Source organism: Lolium rigidum, chromosome 7 (assembly GCF_022539505.1).
Source record: "Lolium rigidum isolate FL_2022 chromosome 7, APGP_CSIRO_Lrig_0.1, whole genome shotgun sequence".
In the NCBI taxonomy this organism is placed as follows: Eukaryota; Viridiplantae; Streptophyta; class Magnoliopsida; order Poales; family Poaceae; genus Lolium; species Lolium rigidum.
Window position 1 is genome coordinate 48489275 of NC_061514.1, and position 15670 is coordinate 48504944.

General features: G+C 48.5%; 1 protein-coding gene across 1 annotated transcript; it reads right to left on the reverse strand.

Moving 5' to 3' along the window:
• Window positions 1-867: 867 nt before the first annotated feature.
• Window positions 868-1993, reverse strand: LOC124671295. Its single transcript, XM_047207686.1, has 5 exons — window positions 1852-1993; window positions 1610-1756; window positions 1181-1272; window positions 981-1077; window positions 868-873 (listed from the first exon to the last, which is right to left on the reverse strand). Exons 1-5 carry the CDS (start codon window positions 1975-1977, stop codon window positions 868-870), a joined length of 468 nt encoding a protein of 155 aa, XP_047063642.1. The 5' UTR covers window positions 1978-1993.
• Between the last annotated feature and the right edge of the window lie 13677 nt (window positions 1994-15670).

Consider the following 15670-nt stretch of genomic DNA (forward strand, 5'->3'; position numbering starts at 1 on the left):
GTAAGAAAAGTGGTTACAAAGAAAAATACAAGGTACAATCCATGTAAAAATTCTTCCATGCTGATTCATCTCTCGAGAGGGAAACTTAACTGCAGTAGGTGATAGGGTCTCCCGATTCAACTTGCATATACGCTTTGTAAACCTGAAAGCTTAGCATAGGTAGATTGCAAACAAGTGTCGGCTTGTGCAAACACTAGCCGACACCACATAGACTTTGGTCGAGAGACTTGCCACAAACTTATCAAAGTATCATCTAGCAATTGAGCACAAGCTTAAATAACAACTTTATTCATTGCCAGGAGGTTGTAAGAATGTGTTCCATTTTAAGAGAGTAAACAACACCAACAATATAGCTCCAAAGTTTCTTAATACTATGTCACTAGGTTGCTCGACTTCAATGTCATGAAAGGAAAACAGGAGCAGCCAACAATTTTATTCCCTTGTAAACCTTCCAAGAGCAGGTATCTAGTGTCATGATCCGGAATTACTCTCATCACATGAAAATCCTCACAGGCCAATGGTCAAAGTGTTTCCTATCTACTTTATATTTGTGGAAAGTTTATCTGGAGCTTGGTAGGGTAATTGAAAGAATGGGCAAATCTGAAATTTGGATTGTAAAGCTAAATAAGAGTTCAACTCCAGTACAAAGAAGTTTTAAAATGCCAGTCATTGGAAGAACACTGTCCAGAGAATATGGGAGATAATGAACTCATGCCAGAGATTAACTGAGAGGCCTATGCAATGAAAGGTGTTCTCAGGACGCTGGAGATATTTTTATTAACATTATTGCGCAGGTAGAGAAAAGGGAGTCATATTAAAAAAAATCAAAGAAGGGAAATTGATTGAGATCTTTCAGAACAGTGTGTTTTAGAACTGTATGACCAGCAGGAGCATTGAGCAGAATTGTATATTTGCAAGGAAGCATCCAACCAAAAATAACAATATAAGGTATGACAAACTGCATGTCATGTGTATCGCACCTGTGGAACCAAGGTGGGTAAACAGCTCAGGATCTTCATCTTATTCACTATCAGGAATTCAAGCGTCCGCTCTGCGACAATAGGATCTGCAAACTCCCTATCACTAGGAAATAAAAAATGAGCAGCTTTGAGAGCTTGTAGAAGCAACCCAACCATAGCATGCCCACAGAACAAGAAACAAATGCACAGAAAAATATTACCTACTTAAGCAAGAGCGGAAGAAAGTTTTTAGGCTGCCATCAGCATCGCGCAACACTGCCTCCCCAAAATCCAGGAAGAACTGCAGAATTGTCTGGATAGGAAGCAGTATGATACAGATTATTAGACAGCTTTTGCTACTGCATATTTTCACATATAAGGAAACAATACGATTATCCAATGTGAATGGCTCTTTTCACAACCAAACTGGCAGATAAAATGTTGTTTTGGGGGTATGTACAAAGTAAGTGGTGGCAGGCTTAACAATAGATCAAGCATTCTATCTTAAGTTCTTTCCAACCACTCAAAGTTAGCAACATATTGCAGCATAGATATGAAAATTCACATGTAGAAGTACAATTCTACCACAAGAGGTACTCCAATTTCCAAAAGCACTGAACCCACTGGATCGAAATGTACTGAGGCCCTACTAGGAGGAGCACGCCGGTGGAGGCTGTGGACAGCGTGGGCGCGGCAGCGCAGCGCTGGAAGAGCTTGCTCATCACCGGAAACGCCCGCGCCACCATCTCGTCGTTCGCTCCCTTGGCCTCCTTGCACATCTCGAACACCATCCTCACCTTCAACGCCAAGGCACACAGGTTAAGGTTCCGGTTCCAACACCACGTGGCCGGTTCAGGGGAATTAGGAGGGGATTGGAGGGAGATGCGCTTACGGACTGGAGGAGGTTGGGGTCGGAGGCGGGATCGGCGGCCGCAGCGGAGTCCCGGGATGCGGCGGAAAGCGACCGCAGGTGGAAGTCGTAGTTGCCGTCGCCGGCGGCGAGCTTCTGCGAGGCCATCGCCGTCGCCTTCGTGTAGGTTGGAGACCGAGAAGGTTTGGGCTTTGACCCATACGATTAAACCCAAATAAAGGCCCAAATAGTATAGGCTCGCGTTTTGCAAAACAAACTAAAAGCGTCTCTAAGGGCATCTCCAACCGCGCGACCCAAACCGCGCCCGCGCGTCCGTTTGGGTCGAGCCGGACAAAAACGCGGCTCAGCGCGGGGACGCACCGCAAAAGCGGACGGCCGCGGCGTCCGGAACGACGTAAACCCGGCCCAAATCGCGTCCGCGCGTTGGTCGCCTCGTCTCCCTTGGGCCCACCTGTCGGTGACCAGGGAGACTATTAAATGGGGACTGGAGGGGATCTGGCCCTCCACTCCAGTCCCCACTCCACTCCCCGAGCAAAACCGCCGCCATGGCCCCGAAGCGACCGTTCGCTCCCGGAGCGAACGACGACGAGGCGAGCAGCCAGCCGCCGTCGTCCGCCGGCGTTGCGGCAATCGGGAGGAAACCGGCGCGGCCTCCACATCGGAGAGGCCGCCCGCGGCGGTGCGGCATTGCCGCAACCGCCGCCTCTCCTCGAGCCGAAGCCGGAGTCCTCGGAGGAGGACCCGGACCTCCGCGCCGCCCTCATGATCTCGGCGGCGGAGGAGGAGGCGCATGGCCGCACCTCCATGCGGCCATTCGCACCTCCGAGATGGAGGAGGCGGCGCGGCGGGAGGTAGAGGAGGCGGAGGGCTGGGCGCTCTACGCCCGAGCCGCCCGAGGCGGTGCGGGAGGAGGAGGAGGCGGCGCGGCGGGAGGAGGCCGGGCGCCGCGCCGGGCGAGGACCGCCGCCAGGGGCAGCGGCGGCAGGAGGACAGGCGGCGGCGCCGAGAGGCCGGGCGCCGCGCCGCGGGGAGAGACGACAGCGCCTCGGGGAGGAGGCGCGCGCTCCGTGCGCCGCCGCGGCGTCGGGTGGCTCCGGACCCCCACTCGCCGTGGGAGGAGGCCCCGTGGTCTCCGTGGCCGGAGTCCCCGGCGCGGCTCCAGCCACAACGGCGCGTCGCCGCCCGGGGTGGACGACGACGACGTCGCCGACGACGCCCACATGGACTAGGCGGCGCACCGGCGGCCACCGCGCCGCCGACCAAACCCTAATAGAGGGTTTTTAATATTAGTTTAAATTTAAAAGCCCATATAGGGGCTTCTTTTGTTAGTTATTTGCCCAAAAAAGGGCTATGTATAAATTTTCCCAAAATAGGGCATATGTTTTAATCAAATTTTGTTTAAATTTGCTTTTTTTCTTTTATTTTCGTGTTTCCGGATTATGCGATGCGTCCGCGCGTTGGGCGCAGCGCGCGACCCAAACGGACACGCGGACGCGGGCCGCTGTCCGCGTGTCCGGCCGACGACCCAAACGGCCCAAAACGGACGGCCCAGCGCGTCCGTTTGGGTCGCGCGGTTGGAGATGCCCTAAGGGGGCAAAACCTATACACCGACCAGATCGGTGGCTACCGGCCACCGCACACCCCCTGATCGGCTATGGCCCAGGTCCATTTGTGTCTGTTTAGTCTGTAGTAGTTCGATTTTCCTTTTCTTTTTTCTTTTCTGGTTTCTTTTTCTGTTTTTCTTTTCTATTGTCTGTTTTTGGTTTTGTTTAAATTTTTTGAGATTCGAAAATTTTAATTTTGGAAAATTATTCAAATTGAGAAAATGTTTAAATTAAAAAATGTTTAAATTTGAAAACCGTTCAAATCTGAAATCTGTTCAAAATATTTTCAAATGCGAAAATATAAATAAAATGTTTAAATTAAAAATTGTTCAAATTTGAAAACCGTTTAAATCTGAAAACAGTTCAAATTTAAAATCTGTTCAAATTATTTCAAATGCGAAAATATTTAAGTTCGAAAAATGTTCAGATTCTAAATTTGTTCAAATTTTCAGAAAGTTTAGATTCAAATTTTGTTCATATTCAACAAAACATAAATGAAATAGCAGAAGACAAAAGAAAGAAAGGAGAGAAAAGTTACTGGGCCGGCCCAGTGCCTCCCGCCTGGGGTGTGCAGACGATCAGCTTAATGGGCCGAGCCCATATACGCCCGGGGCAAGTGTGCGGTGGATTCGCTGCCACCGACCAGCTCGGTGAATAGGAGCATCCCTCTAAATGCATCTCCAAAGCAGCTACCGCGGGATGGGTGGGTCGAACCGGACAAATCCACGGCTCAGTGCGGCCACGCATCGCAACTGCGGATCGCTGCGGGTGTCCGGGACGATCCAAACCCGGCCCAAATCTGGACCAGGTTTGTGTGGCTGCGGATGGCACGCGACGTCCTTGCGTGTCCGCCTGGTCCGCGTGGCTGGCTCACCTGTTGGTGCCACAGTCCTATTAAATGTGACTGAGGAGGGGGACTGTCCCTATCCAGTCTCCACTCCGGCCGCACGCACGCACGAGCTCCAGCTTCCGCTCCGCCATGACCCCGAAGCGGGAGTTCGAGTCATCCGCCAACGACCACGTGCCGGCAGCAGCCGACGAACCGCGCCGGCGGCGTTCGAGATGGGGTCTCCGGCTCCTCCCATCCGTGACCGGATCTACGTCACCGTAGCAGTGGCGCAGATGTTATGGGATGTCGGCGCCCCAATGTCGTGGGGGAGGTGCCCCACGGGTGGCACCTGAGCCCAGATCGGGTTCCGGTGTCGCCGATCTCGGGCTCCGGCCGCGCCTGCATCGCGAAGATCCGGAGGCGCCGCGCGCAGCTGCCGGCGGACCTCCGGGAGCACCCCGCCTACAGTGACACAAGTCCCAACTGGGACTTGTGGTTCGAGGTGGAGCACGAGGCGCGCCGGCGCACGTGCTTCACCTCAGCGACGGCGAGGCCTCGTACGCAGCCGCGCACGACTGCTAGGCGGGCTGGCGGCAGCCTCTACATCAACGAGCTCGCGGCGGCGCCACAGGCCCAGCCCAAGCCCCACAAGGAGGATGACCCTGAGCTGCAGGCGGCGCTGGCGGCGTTCCGCGAGCTCAATGACCTCGAGGAGCTGGCCAAATGGCCGCACCTCGCCGAGACGTTGCGCGCCTCCGCGCTGAAGGAGATGGCCAGGAAGGCCCAGGAGGACGCCCAGGCGAAGGCGTGGGCCTTCCTCGACATGGCGCGCCGGTAGGAGGAGGCCACGCGCCAGGCCGCGCTCCGGGAGAAGGAGGAGCGCCAGGCCGCGCTCCGGCAGGAGGCGGAGCTGCAGGCCGCTGCGGCGGAGCAGCGGCGGAAGGAGGCCACGCGGCTGGCACGCCTGCGCAAGCAGACGAGCCCTCCGTACCCGCACTCCGTCTGGGAAAGGGCGCAGTGGTCGCCCTGGCCGGAGTTCCCGGCGACCTCCGGCGTGTCCAGCCGGAACAGCGCGTCGCCGTCGGGGGGTGATACGTCTCCGACGTATCGATAATTTCTTATGTTCTATGCCATATTATTGATGATACCTACATGTTTTATGCACACTTTATGTCATATTCGTGCATTTTCTGGAACTAACCTATTAACAAGATGCCGAAGTGCCGCTTCGTTTTCTCGCTGTTTTTGGTTTCAGAAATCCTAGTAACGAAATATTCTCGAATTGGACGAAACGAAGACCCGGGGGCCTATTTTTCCACGGAGCTTCCAGAAGACCGAAGAACATACGAAGTGGGGCCACGAGGTGGCGACACCACAAGGCGGCGCGGCCTAGGGGGGCCCGCGCCGCCCTATGGTGTGGCCCCCTCGTCCGGCCCCCGACTCTGCCCTTCCGCCTACTTAAAGCCTCCGTCGCGAAACCCCTGATGCGAAAAACCACGATACGGAAAACCTTACTGAGACGCCGCCGCCGCCGATCCCATCTCGGGGGATTCTGGAGATCTCCTCCGGCACCTTGCCGGAGAGGGGATTCATCTCCCGGAGGACTCTACACCGCCATGGTCGCCTCCGGAGTGATGAGTGAGTAGTTCACCCCTGGACTATGGGTCCATAGCAGTAGCTAGATGGTTGTCTTCTCCTCATTGTGCTTCATTGTTGGATCTTGTGAGCTGCCTAACATGATCAAGATCATCTATCCGTAATACTCTATGTTGTGTTTGTCGGGATCCGATGGATAGAGAATACCATGTCATGTTAATTATCAAGTTATTACATATGTGTTGTTTATGATCTTGCATGCTCTCCGTTACTAGTAGAGGCTCTGGCCAAGTTTTTACTTTTAACTCCAAGAGGGAGTATTTATGCTCGATAGTGGGTTCATGCCCGCATTGACACTCGGGACGAGTGACGGAAAGTTCTAAGGTTGTGTTGTGCTCGTTGCCACTAGGGATAAAACATTGGCGCTATGTCCGAGGATGTAGTTGTTGATTACATTACGCACCATACTTAATGCAATTGTCTCGTTGTTAGCAACTTAATACCGGGGGGGTTCGGATGATAACCTGAAGGTGGACTTTTTAGGCATAGATGCAGTTGGATGGCGGTCTATGTACTTTGTCGTAATGCCCAATTAAATCTCACTATACTTATCATGTCATGTATGTGCATTGTTATGCCATCTCTATTTGTCAATTGCCCGACCGTAATTTGTTCACCCAACATGCTTTTATCTTATGGGAGAGACACCTCTAGTGAACTGTGGACCCCGGTCCATTCTTTTATACTTGAAATACAAATCTGTCGCAATACTTGTTTTACTCGTTTTCTCTGCAAACAATCATCTTCCACACAATACGGTTAATCCTTTGTTACAGCAAGCCGGTGAGATTGACAACCTCACTCGTTTCGTTGGGGCAAAGTACTTTGGTTGTGTTGTGCAGGTTCCACGTTGGCGCCGGAATCCTCCGGTGTTGCGCCGCACTACATCCCGCCGCCATCAACCTTCAACGTGCTTCTTGACTCCTACTGGTTCGATTAAACCTTGGTTTCTAACCGAGAGAAACTTGCCGTCGTGCGCATCACACCTTCCTCTTGGGGTTCCCAACGGACGTGTCAACTACACGCATCAAGCAAATTTCTGGCGCCGTTGCCGGGGAGATCAAGACACGCTGCAAGGGGAGTCTCCACTTCTCAATCTCTTTACTTTGTTTTTGTCTTGCTTTATTTTATTTACTACTTTGTTTGCTGCACTTATATCAAAACACAAAAAAAATTTAGTTGCTAGCTTTACTTTATTTGCTGTCTTGTTTGCCATATCAAAAACACAAAAAAAAATTAGTTACTTGCATTTACTTTATCTAGTTTGCTTTATTTACTACCGCTAAAATGAGTAATCCCGAAGTTGAAGTTCGTTCATTTAAGCAACAAGGGGGAGAATGTTTAAAAGATGCTTGGTATAGAATTAGTGATGCCCATAATAGGTGCACTAAGAAACACTCCACTACTATCCTACTCAGAAATTTTTATGTTGGTATCTCTAGCTGGAATAGATATGTTCTTGATTGTCTCGCGGGAGGTAACTTCCTAGGTGCTCCCGCTCTAGAAGCTAGCTGCATTATTGAGAGTTTATTTGGAACACCACCTGTTAATGAAACTAAAATTGAAACCTCCCTTGAGGATGTTATGAAAAAATTGGAAACCATAGAGAAAAATTTTCCGAGTGTTGAAACTAAGTTGGAGATATTACTTGATAAAACTGATGAACTTGATAAATCCTTAGGAGGAATTGATGAAAGAATTAGTGTCCTAGGAAATTTTGTTGACCATGATAATCAAATTAATAGGATTGGCGAACCTGAAAAAGCTATGGGAACCTTGGGTTCAACCTTTTCATCTTTACAGTTAGAGAGAAAGCTTATGTGGGAAAGGAGCAAAAGTTTATGTATGTCTCTAAAATGCCTAAACCAAAGAAATATTATTATAGGCCTAAAATTGACAAAGCCCCTAGTACCACCACAAATGGGGGAGCTTATGATATCAATGCTTCATCTCTTGATGTTACTTGAGATATACTTTCTGCGCCTAGCTGAAAGGCGTTAAAGAAAAGCGCTTATGGGAGACAACCCATGTTTTTACTACAGTATTTTTGTTTTATATTTGTGTCTTGGAAGTTGTTTACTACTGTAGCAACCTCTCCTTATCTTAGTTTTATGTTTTGTTGTGCCAAGTAAAGTCTTTGATAGAAAAGTAAGTACTAGATTTGGATTACTCGCGCAGTTCCGGATTTCTTTGCTCGTCACGAATCTGGGTCTATCTCCCTGTAGGTAGCTCAGAAAATTAAGCCAATTTACGAGCATGATCCTCAGATATGTACGCAACTTTCATTAAATTTGAGAATTTTCGTTTGAGCAAGTCTGGTGGCCTAATAAAATCCATCTTTACGGACTGTTCTGTTTTGACAGATTCTGTCTTTTATTTCGCATTGCCTCTTTTGCTATGTTGGATGAATTTCTTTGATCCATTAATGTCCAGTAGCTTTATGCAATGTCCAGAAGTGTTAAGAATGATTGTGTCACCTCTGAACATGTGAATTTTTATTATGCACTAACCCTCTAATGAGTTGTTTCGAGTTTGGTGTGGAGGAAGTTTTCAAGGATCAAGAGAGGAGTATGATGCAATATGATCAAGGAGAGTGAAAGCTCTAAGCTTGGGGATGCCCCGGTGGTTCACCCCTGCATATTATAAGAAGACTCAAGCGTTTAAGCTTGGGGATGCCCAAGGCATCCCCTTCTTCATCGACAACATTATCGAGTTCCTCCCCCGAAACTATATTTTTATTCCGTCACATCTTATGTACTTTGCTTGGAGCGTCGGTTTGTTTTTGTTTTTTGTTTTGTTTGAATAAAATGGATCCTAGCATTCACTTTATGGGAGAGAGACACGCTCCGCTGTAGCATATGGACAAATATGTCCTTAGGCTCTACTCATAGTATTCATGGCAAAGTTTCTTCTTCGTTAAATTGTTATATGATTGGAATTGGAAAATGCTACATGTAGTAACTCTAAAATGTCTTGGATAATTTGATACTTGGCAATTGTTGTGCTCATGTTTAAGCTCTTGCATCATATACTTTGCACCCATTAATGAAGAAATACTTAGAGCTTGCTAATTTGGTTTGCATATTTGGTTTCTCTAGAGTCTAGATAACATCTAGTATTGAGTTTTGAACAACAAGGAAGACGGTACGGAGTCTTATAATGTTTACCATATGTCTTTTATGTGAGTTTTGCTGTACCGTTCATCCTTGTGTTTGTTTCAAATAACCTTGCTAGCCTAAACCTTGTATCGAGAGGGAATACTTCTCATGCATCCAAAATACTTGAGCCAACCACTATGCCATTTGTGTCCACCATACCTACCTACTACATGGTATTTATCCGCCATTCCAAAGTAAATTGCTTGAGTGCTACCTTTAAAATTCCATCATTCACCTTTGCAATATATAGCTCATGGGACAAATAGCTTAAAAACTATTGTGGTATTGAATATGTACTTATGCATTTTATCTCTTATTAAGTTGCTTGTTGTGCGATAACCATGCTTCTGGGGACGCCATCAACTATTCTTTGTTGAATATCATGTGAGTTGCTATGCATGTCCGTCTTGTCTGAAGCAAGAGAGATCTACCACCTTTATGGTTGGAGCATGCATATTGTTAGAGAAGAACATTGGGCCGCTAACTAAAGCCATGAATCATGGTGGAAGTTTCAGTTTGAACATATATCCTCAATCTCATATGAGAATAATAATTGTTGCCACATGCTTATGCATTAAAGAGGAGTCCATTATCTCGTTGTCCATGTTGTCCCGGTATGGATGTCTAAGTTGAGAATAATCAAAAGCGAGAAATCCAAAATGCGAGCTTTCTCCTTAGACCTTTGTACAGGCGGCATGGAGGTACCCCATTGTGACACTTGGTCAAAACATGTGCATTGCAAAGATCCGGTAGTCCAAGTTAATTAGGACAAGGTGCGGGCACTATTAGTATACTATGCATGAGACTTGCAACTTGTAAGATATAATGTACATAACTCATATGCTTTATTACTACCGTTGACAAAATTGTTTCATGTTTTCAAAATAAAAGCTCTAGCACAAATATAGCAATCGATGCTTTCCTCTTTGAAGGACCTTTCTCTTTACTTTTATGTTGAGTCGAGTTCACCTATCTCTCTCCACCTCAAGAAGCAAACACTTGTGTGAACTGTGCATTGATTCTTACATATTTGCATATTGTACTTGTTATATTACTCTATGTTGACAATTATCCATGAGATATACATGTTACAAGTTGAAAGCAACCGCTGAAACTTAATCTTCCTTTGTGTTGCTTCAATGCCTTTACTTTGATTTATTGCTTTATGAGTAAACTCTTATGCAAGACTTATTAATACTTGTCTTGAAGTACTATTCATGAAAAGTCTTTGCTTTATGATTCACTTGTTTACTCATGTCATTACCATTGTTTTGATCGCTACATCCACTACATATGTTTACAAATAGTATGATCAAGGTTATGATGGCATATCACTTCGGAAATTATCTTTGTTATCGTTTTACCCGCTCGGGACGAGCGGAACTAAGCTTGGGGATGCTTGATACGTCTCCGACGTATCGATAATTTCTTATGTTCTATGCCATATTATTGATGATACCTACATGTTTTATGCACACTTTATGTCATATTCGTGCATTTTCTCGGAACTAACCTATTAACAAGATGCCGAAGTGCCAATTCTGTTTTCTCGCTGTTTTTGGTTTCAGAAATCCTAGTAACGAAATATTCTCGGAATTGGACGAAACGAAGACCCGGGGGCCTATTTTTCCACGGAGCTTCCGGAAGACCGAAGAACATACGAAGTGGGGCCACGAGGTGGCGACACCACAAGGCGGCGCGGCCTAGGGGGCCCGCGCCGCCCTATGGTGTGGCCCCTCGTCCGGCCCCCGACTCGCCCTTCCGCCTACTTAAAGCCTCCGTCGCGAAACCCCCGATGCGAAAAACCACGATACGGAAAACCTTACCGAGACGCCGCCGCCGCCGATCCCATCTCGGGGGATTTCGGAGATCTCCTCCGGCACCCTGCCGGAGAGGGGATTCATCTCCCGGAGGACTCTACACCGCCATGGTCGCCTCCGGAGTGATGAGTGAGTAGTTCACCCCTGGACTATGGGTCCATAGCAGTAGCTAGATGGTTGTCTTCTCCTCATTGTGCTTCATTGTTGGATCTTGTGAGCTGCCTAACATGATCAAGATCATCTATCCGTAATACTCTATGTTGTGTTTGTCGGGATCCGATGGATAGAGAATACCATGTCATGTTAATTATCAAGTTATTACATATGTGTTGTTTATGATCTTGCATGCTCTCCGTTACTAGTAGAGGCTCGACCAAGTTTTTACTTTTAACTCCAAGAGGGAGTATTTATGCTCGATAGTGGGTTCATGCCCGCATTGACACCAGGACGAGTGACGTAAAGTTCTAAGGTTGTGTTGTGTCTGTTGCCACTAGGGATAAAACATTGGCGCTATGTCCGAGGATGTAGTTGTTGATTACATTACGCACCATACTTAATGCAATTGTCCGTTGTTAGCAACTTAATACCGGAGGGGTTCGGATGATAACCTCGAAGGTGGACTTTTTAGGCATAGATGCGAGTTGGATGGCGGTCTATGTACTTTGTCGTAATGCCCAATTAAATCTCACTATACTTATCATGTCATGTATGTGCATTGTTATGCCCTCTCTATTTGTCAATTGCTCGACCGTAATTTGTTCACCCAACATGCTTTTATCTTATGGGAGAGACACCTCTAGTGAACTCGTGGACCCCGGTCCATTCTTTTATACTCGAAATACAAATCTGTCTGCAATACTTGTTTTACTGTTTTCTCTCGCAAACAATCATCTTCCACACAATACGGTTAATCCTTTGTTACAGCAAGCCGGTGAGATTGACAACCTCACTCGTTTCGTTGGGGCAAAGTACTTTGGTTGTGTTGTGCAGGTTCCACGTTGGCGTCGGAATCTCCGGTGTTGCGCCGCACTACATCCCGCCGCCATCAACCTTCAACGTGCTTCTTGACTCCTACTGGTTCGATTAAACCTTGGTTTCTAACTGAGGGAAACTTGCCGCTGTGCGCATCACACCTTCCTCTTGGGGTTCCCAACGGACGTGTCAACTACACGCATCAGGGGGCGTCGTCCTCATCGACGGCAACGACGACGAGTACTACTGGGAGTAGGGTGGCGCACCGGCGGCCACCGCGTCCCAAACCCTAGCCTAGGGTTTCCTCTTTATTTTTTTGAGTTTAAAGCCCATATAGGGCTTTATTTTGTGTAAAAATTGCCGAAAATAGGGCTAAGTTTAATGAAGTCTAGTTTAAATTTACTTTTTTTTGTTGTTTTCCTTTTTTATGTTTTTTTTTGAAATTTGCGCTGCGTTCGCGTGTTGGGTGCAGCGTGCGACCCAAACGGACACGCGGACACCGGCTTCTGGGTGTCCATGCGGCCACCCAAACTACCCAAAATGGATGGCCCAGCACGTCCGTTTGGGTCACCGTGTTGGAGATACGCTAAGAGCAAATATGGCAGTAGAATTGATCATCCGCTGCATGACCTAACTTAACTAATTTTTGGCCCTACCGGGGCTTCTACGCGCGGTGGAGGACGCCGCCGTCGGCGACCTACTCGGAGTCGAGGTCGACGACCTCGTGCTTCACGCGGCGGACGGCGGCCTCCTTCTGCGCCGCCTCGTAATCGCCACCTGACGGACGGCGTCCGCCTCCTCGTGGCGGAAGCATGCGCATGCCTCGGCCTCCGAAATGACAACGAAATGTTGGATCGCCGTTGCCTCTTCCTCGTCTTTGAGGACGTAGTCTGCCGAGTTGAGGACGGTGCGCGCACAAGGGCACGGCCTCCTCCTCCTCCTCGTCGCTGCTATCAGCGATGTGCGGCACAAGGGCACGGCCCAACACGCCAGAGGAACAGCCCTCGCCGCTATTGGCGTAGCGGGCAGCTTCCCCGGCGGCGTCAGCCCCCAGTTTGTCCCACCGGCGCGCGCTCCACTTCCGCGCCCTCCGAGCAGTTCAATTTCCGCCGCTCGGCCTCCGAGCAGAAGAAGGGGGGCGGGGGGGGGGGCGGCGAGTTGCTGCTGCCAAGCCACCCGCCTCCCCTCCCGTTGCTGCTGGCGCCAGCCATGCGGTCGCGGTGGAGCTCGCGGAAGAGCGGATGCTGCGGCAACAACAAGATTTCTCGCTGGCAGTGGAAGCACGCAGACGGCGGAGGAAGCGGATGCGGCGGAGGGGAGTAGGGTTTTGGAACCCTACTCCTCTCCGCGGCCTGTATAAATAGGAGCCGCGGGCTCACTTTCTTGGGCCCCGAGAAAGTTTTTACGGGCCAGGCCTCTAATTGAGGCGCTGTTATACGCTGTTTTTGGCCCAAACCCGTAAATCCGACGGAAAAAATCAGTTCCGGCGGCATTTACGGGCTCTGTTAGAGTTGCTCTAACACCCGCTAGTTTACGGGTTCGGTTCGAAAAGCAGCGCAAATCAGTCACCGTAAATGAGAAAACCGAAAAAAAAATCAGGTTGAGACCGAAAACCCAACTCGGCCTGCAGGGGTCCAACGAGCGAACCGAACACGACCCGAACGCAACCCCTAGTTTGCGCGTGAAGGAAATTTCACCTCCTCCCAACCGCCGCCGTCGTCAATCTGTGTGCCCTCATCGTTCCCTGCGCCACCGTCGCCCGATCTCGGCAGCGTGAGTCTCGAATTGACCCCGTCGGGCGCCGGAGCTAGCTCGCAGCCCCCACCACCCTCTCCCGTGGCCGCCGGAGCTCCCGCCACCCCCACCACCCCGGCCACCCCCGCCGACGTCGTGAACCTGGTCGATTCCACGAGCTTCCTCAAGAGGCGGTGCGCGGGAACGCACGTGGTCCCGCAAGCAGGTGTTGCAACCACCGGTGTTGTCCCGGCGGTCCCCGGTCGAGCCAAAGGGGCCGCCGCAGCCAAGCCGACGACGGCGCCGAAGACATCTCGCGCCAAACCGAAGTCTTTGGCACCAAAGAGGACGAAGTCGAAGACCATGGCAAGCCGTGGAGGCCCGGCCCCGCTCCCATCCCTGTCACCACCGGCAGGTGCCAACGCGAACGACACCTACCACGTGCTCGACGACGGGACAACAAGGTAAAATGAAAATTTGAAGTCCAATTCGGTTTAATTTGTGCGCAGAAATTAAGCCCGATTATTGGTAGGAACGGCAACACCTCGTACATGGAGATGTTAGAGGAGGTTGATATTGCCATTCCTAGGTCATTCGGACGTGATCAAACCGGCATGTAGCCGTTGGGCAGCGGCAATGGATCAAGTACAAGCGAATCCTCCTAGCGGCGTAACCGTCGACGAATATGCGAGTGAATTTGCTCAATTTGTGTTTTTCATAAATATGTCGGAGATTTGTCTAGATTTGGATGCATTTGATACTAAATAACATCTAGATACATCTAAATTTTAACATATTCCAAACAAGTTTCGTGAGACGGCAAATTTTAACATATTTCAAACAAGTTTCGTGAGACGGAGTGTGTACGCAATTCTCGCATTAGTCATCTGATGGTGACAGATGCAACATACACAATTCTGGCAGTAGTCCTCAACTTTTATATTCAGAGGAGGCCTACAAACTGATGCTCTCTTCGAGATGTACTGGTCATAACTTGTTATTACATTTAAAAAATCACGTGTATTCTTTTCTTGCGCTGTATCCATAAATAAGATGATTTTTCTCAATGTAAAAAAAAGCAGGGCGCATAATAAACATGACAACACACCGACGACATGATTTGAGGATCAGCACTGCCACCTCGATATCATAATACCACTAGAAAGGCCAAATTTTACATTGAACCATTGCAGGCACAGTATTTCTAACGTAACACAGGTAACCACACTGACATCCAAGCAGGTTATGAACATACTGCAAAGCAGTGCATTATATTGATAAGAACGGGTGAAATTTTTTGGCCTATTTCAGCACCATTCATACATAGGAAACCTACTATAGAAGCTAGAAGGAAAATAATGTGTGGTAACAACCCATTATCGCTTCAATCACTATCACATTGTTAGAAGTAAATACAAGGTACGGTTCAACTCAAGCTTCTCCATGGCAGATTCTTCCCTTGAGAAAGATGTCTCAAATTCCAGTAAATGGCAGACCAGATCTTTCACAGGGTATAGGTTCCTGATTCAACTTGCCCACATGTTTGTAAAATACCTGAAAGCTTAGCATAGATAGATTGCAAACAAGTGTTCATGTGCAAACAGTTATTAAGACCCTCATAAACTTCAGGTTGAGACACTTCCTGCAAACTTATCAAAGTAGCAAGCTAACAATTGAGCATAAGTTTAAACAAAACCTCATATTCATTGCCATGAGAGAGTGGAGTTACGAGAGTGAACAGCATCAACAATATAGTTATCAAAGTTTTAGAACGCCAGGTGACTAGGTTGTCTGACTTCAACAGAGCAAAAGAAAACAAGAGTAGCCAACACTTTTATTCCCTGATCAACCTTGCAAGGGCAGGTGTCTAGTGAAATTATCTTGTCATGATCCGGTACTACACTCATTACATAATGGCAGCCTTCACTGGCGAATGGCCAAAGTATTTCCTATAGCTACTTTATATTTGTGGAAAGCTTATCTGGAGCTTGGTAAGGTAATTCAAAGCTTATCTGATATCTAGATTGTAAAGCTAAATAAGAGTTCAATTCCAGTACAAAAAAGTTT

What these genes read in the sequence shown, in the direction of transcription:
- LOC124671295 (XM_047207686.1), bottom strand. Translation starts at nt 1,977, where the DNA reads ATGGCCTCGCAGAAGCTCGCCGCCGGCGACGGCAACTACGACTTCCAC. An exon ending in CCACCGGCGTGCTCCTCCTA is followed by an intron (nt 1,273 to 1,609) that starts GTAGGGCCTCAG and finishes CTTCCTATCCAG; the next exon opens with ACAATTCTGCAGTTCTTCCT. An exon ending in TTCCGCTCTTGCTTAAGTAG is followed by an intron (nt 1,078 to 1,180) that starts GTAATATTTTTC and finishes TCCTAGTGATAG; the next exon opens with GGAGTTTGCAGATCCTATTG.